This window comes from Mya arenaria, chromosome 11 (genome assembly GCF_026914265.1).
Source record: "Mya arenaria isolate MELC-2E11 chromosome 11, ASM2691426v1".
Lineage (NCBI taxonomy): Eukaryota > Metazoa > Mollusca > Bivalvia > Myida > Myidae > Mya > Mya arenaria.
Genome location: NC_069132.1, coordinates 44,899,024 through 44,911,810, shown reverse-complemented (window position 1 = coordinate 44,911,810; position 12,787 = coordinate 44,899,024). Strand labels below are relative to the sequence as shown.

The following is a 12,787-nucleotide window of genomic DNA, read 5'->3' as shown; positions in this document are numbered from 1 at the left end:
TTTTTTCCATTTTAATATGTATGTGCTGGATAAAAATACATAGTATACTTTCTATACACAGGTATGTAGCCCCTGGTCCAGTCCATTCTCTTTTTTATCAATGGGTCGTTACAATATATATTTTCAAAATTTAAATATCTTTAAGTGAATGAATGAATTAGGGCTAGGATCAAAAACTGTTTTTTCCTATCAATGAACCTGGACCAGAAGCGTTATATTACAACACCATCACCCAACATAGCATGTAATATCATCATGGACTTCTAATAGTGCTATGGATGTAACAGTTTAAATCGGTAGAATTGTTAACTCAAAATGTCTCTATACAGTTTATACCGATATTGGTTTTCTTTCTTGACTACTTCGGCCGAAAAATAATTTGGTTTCGTTTTAGGTAATGGTGACTTGCATTTAATAATTTATGGTTAAATCGATGTATATCATCATACTCCTTAATACCTCATCTTTTCATGTGAAAACGAAAGAAGAAAAGAAAAGAAATGTTTTGTCACCACAATGTAGATTGAAATTCATTGAAATAATTTATAGCTTCTAAAAGTAGTAGAGATCCAAATTATACGCGTTCATCTCATAACTCCGGGGATGAAATGTTTGTTTACCGGGCTTGATAATAATGGATAGTCGATTTGGTATTCATTGTATCGTTCCAGATACCCTGCTTAAATCCATGAATTCCATTCGTATGGTTCGGTAATTTCAAAAGGTAAAATATGTAAAACAATAAATATTCTATATACATTTTGCTAGCTTAGTATTTCGTTCATCGTGTGAATCACTATCGTGTGTGTCGCTTAAGGTGCCGGTTACCGTTTCGTTCCCTCATTCTTGTTCAATATAATAAAATGTGTTTGTAGTTGTCAGGATGTGTTTCTTCGGATATTCTTGATATATATATATAGTAATGTATAGCCAATATCATCGTCGAATACCTACTGCTGACGCGTTCCGTTTTTCTGCATTCATCAGCAATGAAAGTCTATCTCTGTTTAATGTCAACTCCTCTCCCGAGTGTTACTGACATAACTTTTATAAATGGATCGATCGATTCTGGGTATCCGGTAGTCTAAAATAACGTTCATTACGGGGTTCTGCTTATCCCTAAAATGATTTAAAGATATTGGCATATCAAAAATCATAAAAAATCCGCCCACGTACAACTATTTGGACTAGGGTATCCGGCAAACAGCCAATATCAATCGTAATAAGACTTTTCTGACAAATTCACGAAGCATTGGGGGTAAACACGAAAAGGGAGCGTGGATTTTCTATTTAATTCACCCAGTTTTATTTTTTTCTTCGCAACATTCAATTAATGATCAACCAAGATCTTCATAAAATGTTAAATTATTTATAACCCGATATACAGCTTGGTTAAAATCTGACAAATAAAAACAAATTATTATCAATTGCAGGGACATTCCACTAGTCTTTAAATACTTTCATATATTTCGGCTTTTAAAAAGATTTTCACTAAAATCAAGAATAGTACTGGAAATAATTATTTTTATGTTAAAAACAGAAAGTTGGCCTCAAAACCGAATGCGGAGGTGCATGAAATTATAAAATACAATTAAACAACCAAAACCCAACAGTGAACGCCCAATTACTTATGTGAAAAAACAACAACGGAAACCAAAATGTTTATAAGCAGTTAAAATAACAATTCGGTATTTTCACTGAAAGCATTGAAAACTTCAAATATTTATTTTTACTGCCATGAAAATAACAGCAGTGAAAATTATATGCTATAACAACAATTTGATATTTCACTGAAGCATTGAAACTATCAAACATTTATTTTCACTGCAGTGAAAATAACAGCAGTGAAAATAGCATGGTATTACACCGATAAGCATAAAAGAAAATAATTAAGTGCCGATAACATGTTTGTGTACCAGCGATGAATGGCTGTAAGGTTACGCAACCCAGATAAGTCAGAAGAACAATGGCGCTAGTCTGTCTCTTTACTTTATCGTTTAAACTTAATGATTGTGAATCACATGATAACAACATTATATAAATCATTCTCGTTGACACGATGTTCAGAAAAAGTGCCGTCTTTTATATGCTGTTGAGACCGGTCTATCCGCTCAAAATAAGTTAATGCGAAATGCTCTATATTGACGGGTTTAAAGCTAGCCATATTAAAACAAAACATGTGCAAAATATTTTTTTAATTAAAACTGTTCCATGCAGTCAGGTATACATTTGTAAGATTTTGTGACCGTTTAACATGTTTTCAATTTTTAATTTGTCGCAGTGTCATACTCATTGTAATAAATTGTAGATTTGGCCTGAAAATGTACTTTACAGTGAAGTTCATTTTACCCGACCTACCTACGAAATAGGTGTGTTTGCGTGCGTGTGTACTTTCGTATTTTTTATTTTGTGTGTGCGTGCGTGCGTACGCGGGCGCGTATGTGTTTATTTGTAGTGTAAAAACCTTAAAAACTGAAAGCTTTTAACTTTAATGCCATTCCCCAATGATAAAAATAGCGTTGTTACATACTTAATTAAAAAAGAAGAAAAGGGCCTACCTACCCTACATGCCTTTGGGCAAGATGTTACCCTAACCAAACCTTTTAATTTGGCCTATGTAACATAAAAGTCACAAAAGTCGCTCGTATTGCGTGAACGGGTATATATACGAACCATAAATTATTTTAAGGGCCTCCCACAGTGCAGAAGTCGTTTGAAGGACCAACTCATAAAATGTTCAAAAACACACACATTTTATTGCGTTTTGAGGTCCAATATTTAGCAAGCATAAAACATACAGACGTTTATAAACATATCTATATTTTCAAAAGACTTCTCCAAAAAAAAATGGAAATGCTTTTGATCCAAAATCTGATAAATTTTCTTTCTCAAAATTTGGTCATCTCCTTATTTATAACCTCAGATGTATGTTTTACTCATGAAAGAGTATGTCCCAAAAATTAAATAAAATACGAACTTTTGAAATATTTTAATTGTTGGCCCTCCTCGCCCACTTTTTCACTGTGGAAGGCCCTAAATTTTTCGCCTATGTTATATGACTTGATGCGTTTAAGTCTACTTATGTTGACCTAAACTAGCAGCACACGGTACATAACTAAACACACACATCACCGATCAAGCTTATCGGTAGACTATAATGGCCATTGATACACCTGGGAATGTAAACACAGTGTACAGTATACGGTGTTGGCAGGCTTACACTCGCATACCTACAATTTAACCTTATGAGGGCTGTTATTTACACAAAATACGCAACAATGAACTTTGGACTTATATATTGTCGAACATAGTTTACACTGTACTTCTTGTGACTTGGTTGAACACTTTTGGATTCATAAAAAACACAGTGGCACAATAAATCATCTCGGAGGTATTTTGTAATGTTCTATATAAATGGAAACGTGACACTACATGTGTACTTTAATAGTTCTACTTTTCTAAAAGGAACTAGCTAGCTTGTAACAATGTTTAAAACGTTGAGCCGATGGGGATCCCAGGTCCGCTCCACTTTGAGTGTTGGATTTATTTCCAATATCTTCAGTAAAGGTGGGAAAGGAAGGAAGTACGGTGAAATCAACGATGAAACGGAGGAAATATTTAGTGACGCTCATGAGGAATTAGAATCTGACGATGAAATCATAGATGAAGCAACTCACAGAGCAGTGATAGAAGCTCAGTTAAACGTGCCTCCTTTATCGTCTACAGGAACAGAGAGTACGGATACGCTTAAGTCAAATAGTGTAGACCAGACGGATGGTTCTCTTAATAATCTCCTAGATGATAAACAAACAAATGGTGCTGAGGGTTTTGATGAGATACGTCAGCGTCCCGAGGATGCGAATGTTGGTGATATAAATCTCAATGATGTGACTGTTGGTGACAAACTTAATGAAAGCGAAGATAGAGTCACTGAAGGTAAATGTAGTTCAGAAGCTGTCTTTGTTTTACCAGATGGTGAGAAAACAGACGCTGAAGTGAATGAAGCTAGCAAAGCAAACGGGTTTACCAAAGGTACAGCAGGTGAAAGTGACAGTTCCTCTGAAAATTCTGACCATGGGGATTCTGACGACGATCACCATGAGGTTCATCATGACGACACGAAAAAGATCGTCAAATCATCCGGACAAAACGGGACGCCGAAATCCAGTTCAAAAACAATGTTTCAGAAAGTTCATAGAAGAGTTAACAGCTACACACAAAGACAGTACGCAAAGTTTGACAATGGTCAGGACGACGAAAATGACCGTGTAATATCTCCTGTGTCAGACACGGCTGATACCAAGAATGTTGCAGCTAACAATGTGAAAGCAGACAATGAAGCTAGCAAAGCAAATGGGTTGACCAAAAGTACAGCAAGTGATAGTGACAATGACAGTTCCTCTGACGATACTGACCATGGGAATTCAGACGACGATCACCATGAGGTCCATCATGACGACACGAAAAAGATCGTCAAATCCCCCGGACCAAACGGAATACCGAAATCCAGTTCAAAAACCATGCTGCAGAAAGTCCACAGAAGAGTTAACAGCTACTCCCAAAGACAGTACGCAAAGTTTGATAATGGCCAGGACGACGAAAATGACAATGTGATATCTCCTGTGTCAGACACGGCTGATACCAATAACGGTGAAACTAACAATGTTGTTGAAACTAGTCTTGAACAAACTGATGGTGATTCAAGTAAAAAGAAACAAAAGAAAAAGAAAAAGGTACCATTCTTTAGCTTCTTGCGAGGTTTCTTTCGACGTGGTAACAGTGAAAAGATCAAATGAATTGAATCTCATAGATCTACGTTTTTGTTTATTTTTAGAGTTTATGAATTATCACTTAAGTTCTATTTTTTTCTAATTTATTACTTATCACTAAGTGATTTCACCTCAATTATGTGCTCACTTATTGTGAGATACTCAGATCATGTGTTTTTCATCATCAAACTCTACCATTAGCGTCAACCAAATCAGCGTTGAGAATCTCTCTCATTTCATCAACCATATTTTGAATGCAAATCTTTCATTTGTTTAAGTGTCCTTTATTTCTGCCTGCATATCATCGTATAATTAGATTAAGTTAGACTACTAAGTATGCTCTTTCGAAAAGTCGCGCTATGATGCGTTTTTTTTCAATACTCTTATTAGATATTGCTGTCTAAATACTATACTTAAATCAATCGTATGGTTTACGTAGGTGTCAATGGTTTGGTTTTAGTTATCTTTAAAACCGTCATACAAAGCATTTGTAACGATATGACTCTGTACCTTACCATTTCGTCTCATGAAACATTTTGGACCTACCAATTCGGCCCCTAATAAATTTGAAGTTGAGACATTTTGGCCCCTAACATAATTTCAATCGTAACATTTCGGCCCCCTTTTACCTCATTTATACATGATTATGCTGGTTATAGACATGAGTTTTCGAGGCCAAATATCATTTAATATATATCACCAATCCTAAAACAAGATTCAGATGCCAAAAGCAGCACGCTAAAGCTAAAATGTTCATGATGTTTATGTCCATGCCGTGGTTGAGGTTATAACTTCGTGAAACTGCGATTTATTAATATATTAAACTATCCGTGTTTGCAGTGTGCTATTGAAACATGAACTGAATGTAGACCAATTTAACAGTGGGTCGCTATTTACGAGTTATGAAAGTATTTATTTACGCAGATTTTTGCATATAAACGGGTTGATAAGATAAGTTTAAGACTCTTTTTGTAACAGAAGTTTAAACATTGTGTAGTCTTAGTTCTGTCGGTATTCGTACTGTGTTATAATTATTATTTTATTATTTATTATTGTTATTTATTTATCTTAAAGAGTCCAATGTTGATTATAAGAAATGAGGGACATGTATAATGTGAATCAAGTTAAAGGTAGTTAGCCTGCCGACTTAAACATTAAGCAGACTAAAAATAAATGCTATCTTTCTTAGTGTTTAGCGCGGAATGCCTACCGAATGCCTATATATATACATGTTAATGTGCATCCACGAACTTCTAAATATAACTAATTAAATAAATGGAAATATGGCGGCCGTTTTCATAACTGAATGGAAATTTGGCGGTTGTAATCTGCTTAATAGATTCTTGGTTGTCAGAGCTAATTGTGAATCTGTCCGGCGTGTGAATGAACATGTACACTGGAGCATAATAAAATACACGTATGTTATAATTTCGGCAATCTGTAACTGACATTATGGCCATATGCAATAGTATGGCCATGGTATAATATTGGTGTCTTTAAGATTAGTGGCATTGTCGTTTTCCAGAAAGTTGTACATACATATGTAGGAATCTTAAGAGTAGCATTGCCACTCTGTCGTTCACATGAAGTATGTATTTAAGTTTATCCGATGACTTTTAAAGCTAGTGCAAATATTTATTAAGAGTTTATGCTTATACACCATTACACCAAAGACCGAACTATTTCTTTCCATAAGCATTAAAGGTTATTTTGTTCATATCATTCTGTAAGATTAAGAGTGCATGCTCATTTTTCGTTCATGCCTATTATTGATTTTTTTATTATATTTTTTATTTTTTGGTACTGCATCAGTTACGTTATATTAAGCATCAGTTACATTATATTAATTATGAATATTTTAATAACAACATCGTTATACTTATAAATTATTGTTTTTTTGTTGGTTGTGCGAGAATATTTATTTATAAATCAGGTTTGTTAAGTACAGGGCATATGGTGCGACAATAAATACAACCCAGGGGTAAACATATCTATATGTATAAAACTCTGTTATCACCAGTATGTCGATTATACATTCATATTTAACAATATGTGTAGAAAACACTTTAAACGTTTGTTACAGTGTTGATATATATGTTCAGATCTTTTTATATATTTTGTTTCTTTTGAGAATCTCTTTGGAATAAACTTGAACTATGAAATTCTTTGTTCACAAAGTATTTGTCCCTCATTTCTTAAAAAATATAGTGTGTTTTTTCAACCGCTTTAAAGCTGCACTCTCACGGATTGACCGTTTTGGCATATTTTTTTTTTTTTGGTCTTGGAATTAGCTAAAGTTTGCGCAGATGTCTGAAAACTTGTGATATAAGACTGCTGAAATCAGAAATAAATCTAAAATATCAGAAAGTAGTGTTTAATATTTACGTTCGAAAAGTGATGTTTTATAGATAAAAGCGTAACAAACGCTTTAAGAAAAATGAATTTTTCGGCCGTTTTCCGAACAGTTGAGATCTGCTCTATTGTGAGGTATCTCATATGATTGATCTGATAGCATTGATGCCAAAATCAGCTAATCTTGAGACAAACATGAAAAAGATGTCAAAGCTGTCAATCTGTGAGAGTGCAGCTTTAAAGTTAAATTTTACAATCAATGGGCCGATTGTTCAGAACTTTGTTAAAAAAACTACATGACTAACGACATCGTTTTTAACTTTTAAACGTTAAATAAATGATGATGTGTATAAACACGTTCAGCTCAAATTCTGTTAGAAAAACAGATGAACACGAGTGTATCCATTTAACTTCCAGAGCAGTAACGATTTTGAAGTTAACAATGTGGACGTTAAAGACGCTGTTTACTTTAGCAAAGTACTAAACTATCGACCCTATGTTAACGTTTCAGATGCAAAAATCGATCGAGAATTGGCAATAATGTTCAATTTGGATGTCTGGTGACCCCATATAGTGTTGGTATCGGTTGAAAGGGAAATTGCTTGCCGATAACTAATATGTAACAGGGGCGGATCAAGGATTTGAAATTAAAAGGGGCGTAACATTGACTTGCGGCCGGCAATGATAATATTCAATTATATGGCAGGGGGCTTGAGGGTACTCCCCAATAAACATTTTAACAAATTTTAGTCATAAATGGTGGATTTTGGGATGGTTTTTTTTTTTTTTTTTTTTTTTGGGGGGGGGGGGGTAAATTTGTATTTTTAAATTCACCGGTACGCAAAATTGTATGTGTTTCATTCTTCCAATGCAATGCCATACTGTTTTTCGGTATTATAATTTACATATTATTTTTTCAACTAACTCTTAAACCAATTTCAAACGATACCAAAATAATGTGGCACCAGGCAACACTCATTCATATAATTGCCTATCTCTAGCTACATATTGTTCTAAGGTGTCATGAAAAAATATTTCACTGTTTCAAACACTCAAAGCCTCAAAGCCAATTGCTTAAGATAGCTTTTAGTTAAACTATAATATATTATATAAACTCGTGATAAGTCACTCAATGGTACGATGATGCGCGAGAGTGTGGTCTCGTGTTGTCGAGGAAACTGGAGTTACTCGGAGAAAGCCAACTTGTCCGGCTTGGTGTCTTCTAACCAATCCAAACTCACAAACGCCCAGGCTGGGAATCGAACATAGGTGAGAACCGAGTGCGCTAACCATTGCACTAACTTACAGCCAAGCTTAATGGGTGCAATTTATTGCTATTGTCCATCAAAACAAACATGTATCCTCAAAATATTAATATCTGCATTTCAATAAACGACCAACTATTTGTATGTAACCCAAACGTAATTGTGAAACTTTTGAAAGCCGAATGATATGATACGAAAATCTGTAATTGTATCCGATTATATTGTACAGTACATGTATATACAATCTAGTTCGTCAACAAATTTGGCACAGATTAGGTGTAGGTTCCAACAGCAGGAAAAAAGACCCTCCCAAAAATGTATTAATTAATAAAAAAAACTGAGAAGAAAGGTACTCACTGGTAAAAAGCTAGGCCCAGAAAAAATGGTTTGGTTAGGATTTAATCTTTCAAAAACAGCTAGGGTAGGTTTTATGATTAGGCTTTTATATATAAGAAAGTAATTGTCATCATTGGATAATGGTGTTTTTGTTGTATACAGCTGTTTAAGGTTTTAAACATTTGTTATTTGTTTTATCAACTGACTATAAAAACGGTAGGGTCGCCCCCTTTTTCTTAGGTAACCCGAACCAAATGTATTGTTTAAGGCCCTACATGGCTTTCATGGGCCATCCTAGCTTATTTCTAATTAAACTTAGATCGAATTACCAATTATAATGTCTGAGCTCTTAGTCCACAAATGCAATAGTTATTTTGTAACCATTTAGATATCGTGCATATTTTTAGAATTAAGCATCTTGTATTAAGTTTCTGTGATATATTTTCAAATACCTTAACGAGATTTTCTTAAGTTAACATTTTATCGACCATGTAACGTATTACAACGTGTGTAATTGATTGTGTTTTATAATGATTATCACCAATCAATCATTCGAACAATTAATCGATAAATCAATCAATCAATCAATCAATCAATCGATCAAAATGGACACTGTCGTTTTCTGCAATTACGAGAGAAGATGACATTTATAAGGTACATGGGGGAACACTCAGTCTACATTAAAATGATATAAGTATTAAGGGTATACTACACTTTAAAAGGGACTCGCTCAAGTTTTTATAAAATGCACTTTTTTATGACGAAATCAAGTCTGGCAATTCTATAAGACAGTTAAAACTAAGATTATGACGGCTTGAACCCTTAAAAAAAATTGTTATATGCTCAAAAATTGTTTTTGTAGACCACAATTTTGAATAGCATTAATAACCAAATTCAACAAAAGACTTTAAAAGTTATTAATCCTAATGTTTGAATATTAGTATTTGTGGGTGTGAGGTTTTGTTGTCAGCTTTCTATTTTTCCCCTGACTGTACCGGCGTGGAATTGCACCGCACTTTTATGCACGTGTATTTTGTTCTGCAATTTAAGTATCGAAGAGTAAAACAGTGTTTTCATGCAGCAGCATAATCGAAAAAAAAAACAAATTGGTGCCAAACCATCAGCGAGTCCCTTCAATTTGGCCTCGGAGAATTGCTCAATTGTTCATTTAAACAGCAAGAGAACGTAAATACATCCAAATCAGAGGACACGTCCAAGCAAAAAACATGTTGCATCACATGAAGGGTGTTTGATAAATGTGTTCTTTTGTCTAGCACTTTAAAAAGCATATGGGGTGTTTTTCCAGCCTGGTAAAAACGTAACAGGGTGTTTTGTATGATGAGGGGATTTGTCCAACTATATATATACAAACATGGTTGTCCGGGGATTGGAAATAAGACCGATATGGGTTCGATTTTATCTGTCCTCTATATATTGACGGGATTAAAAATAACCACTGAGAATGATCGACACGTAGTCACTTAGGACTTAAGTAATGCGGGGTGATCTTCAGGCAACAATCGGCTGATTTCTTTTGTTTTGGTAAAGTTAATGTTTGTTCAACGTTGTTAACGTCATCGTTGTAAGCTTTAAACTGGTGATCTGTATTCGTTACAAACTTTGAGACAGCTGTTTCAGCTGCACTTGTTTTATTTAAATATATGAGCACATCATCAACTATTTCACGTTAAAAGTTAACAATGATGTCGTTAATTCCGTTGTTAACTTTAACAAAGTTCTGGACAATCGGCCTAATATCTTACATTGAAATGATTTCGTAAAAAATGCTTACATCCACTATTATAAAAGCTCCTAGATACCTTTAAAGCTGCACTCTCACATATTGAACGTTTTGACAACTTTTTAATTTTTTGTCTTGGAACGAGCCAATTTATGCAAGAATGCATGGAAACCAGTCATATAAGACTGCTGACAAAAAATTAGATCGCAGATTTTTATATTTAAGTTCAAAAATGTATGTTTTATGCATTTTTCTTAAAGCTATAAAAAATAATTTTCGAACGGAAATATGAAAATCTGCGATCTGATCTTTTGTCAGCAGTCTTTTATCACTGGTTTGCACATATTCTTGCAAAAATTTGCTCATTCCAAGACAAAAAATAATAAAGTTGTAAAAACGGTAAATCTGTGAGAGTGCAGCTTTAAAGTTAAATTAACTCAGCATTCTTTATTTCTTAGCAAAATTTGACAACAACATCAGCGGTTACTTCCGTCTTTATGTAGGACAAACAATGCACTATTAAGGTGTCAGCCGACAAAACAAGGACACAAATGTAGTTATTGTCAAACCTTTAAAAATACCCGAATGATAAGGGGAATTTAACTCAGTTGTTTCAATGAAACCAGATACGCAATAAAGCCTGCGGCAGTTCTTTAATGTTTTAGTGATGTAAACTTTTTTTGTATGTATATCAAAATGATGCAGATCCCAACATTTGCATCTGGCTTATTTTAATTAAATAGTTACCTGTGGCCGCACTTGACCCTGAAAATAACATACGACTTTTTCATGGGTTGCTTATCATGGGTCACAATATAACTATAAATCATGATTTATCGACGATATTTTAACATGTATTATCAAAGTTAAAAATCCACTAGGGTTATATATAATTTACATAACAATTATATAATCCTGGCGGATTTTTAGCTTCATATATCTAAAGCTCTAGTTTAGAATGTTCAAAATTATATTTCCTCGATCGATTATGAACACATTTTAAGTAGATCCAGACATATCTAGCTCTGTTAAACCAGTAATCCGTGTTGTTCATTTTAAAGAGCAGTGAAAACGAGCTCTGTGGAGCTCGAACCCTGAGGAAAATGGACCTCGGAATAACAAAAGTAAAGTGTATGTGAGGGTTGGATACCTAAATCACAAGAACAAGTTCAACGGTGAGAGACGGACACATTACACTTGACTTGAGAAAAGTAACTCAGTCCCACGCTTCCTTTATTTTCAGGCTGCTAAGAAGGCCCGCAGCGCAGTACGTCGATCTTGGAAGTGGGTCCGTCGTGGATGGCGGATGCTGGCGGAGTCCCAGGGCTTTATTGTGCCTTCCTTCATGTCGGCCTTTCAGTCCACAAAAGCCTGAGTCCCGGTTGATCGCGCCGTTTGGTTCTTCGACCTTTGAAGGGGGTCTGCCGCGGATGGCACGGGTTTTATTGTGAATTCATCTAAATTGGCATTCCAGTCGACAAAGGCCTGATATCCGGAAAAAAATGGAACCAAGTTCTGACCTTCCGTTCAGTATGATTCTGTGGTCGCAGAAACAGATGGTGACATTTGAGTACGCTCGTATGTAGTTGCGCCATTTGGTTTGAATTTGACCAGATACATTTTTTTTCAGGGCTATCGCGTGATGATAATCAGGAAGCTCAACTCACCGTATATTTTCATGAAATTTAGACAAGTGGTTGTATTTTTTATTGTGAAAGACAAAGTTTGCTGTTATTTCACTAGTATATAGTGATTGTAATATTGTATAACTGACTATGGGAGCTTCAGTTTGGATAATGGTTTATGTGAGAGAACATTAATTCTAGTCCTGTACACAAAATGCAATTAATTTTATGTCATTTTTAAAGTTTTTATATCCCTTTTATGGTGTTTTCATACATCAAAAGTGTTTGTATTTTTATCATGGTTATACATCTTTATCACTTGTTTCATAATACCAATAAAATGTTATAAAAATGCTAGGTTTTTTATATCATTTATCACGGACCTATAAACCACAGGTGCGTGGTTCTACTATCAATAACTTGAGAAGCCTTTGTCCAATCATCACACAATTTGGTCAGACTGTGTCTGGGCATAATATATCGGACAAGGACGATAACGAGTCTTATCGCTCTAGTTACACTAGAATTATGACTCTTGAATTGGCAAAAACCATATTTACAAGTGTCCGCTCTCTAAACTTGGCATTTATATAACGCACAACCACTTATCACCAAACTTGGTGTCCTAAAAATAAGACTTGCTTACTTTGCGCTCTTGTTAAATATTTCATAAACAAATTGATGAAATACAGGCAGACC

The 12,787-nt window shown here is 34.6% G+C and overlaps 1 protein-coding gene across 1 annotated transcript; it reads left to right on the top strand.

Annotated features, from left to right (window-relative positions):
• Positions 1-3,175: 3,175 nt before the first annotated feature.
• LOC128207128 (dentin sialophosphoprotein-like) lies at positions 3,176-12,434 on the top strand. The gene is made up of 2 exons (XM_052909895.1): positions 3,176-4,733; positions 11,707-12,434. Exons 1-2 carry the CDS (start codon positions 3,486-3,488, stop codon positions 11,836-11,838), a joined length of 1,380 nt encoding a protein of 459 aa, XP_052765855.1. The 5' UTR covers positions 3,176-3,485; the 3' UTR covers positions 11,839-12,434.
• The last annotated feature ends 353 nt before the right edge of the window (positions 12,435-12,787 follow it).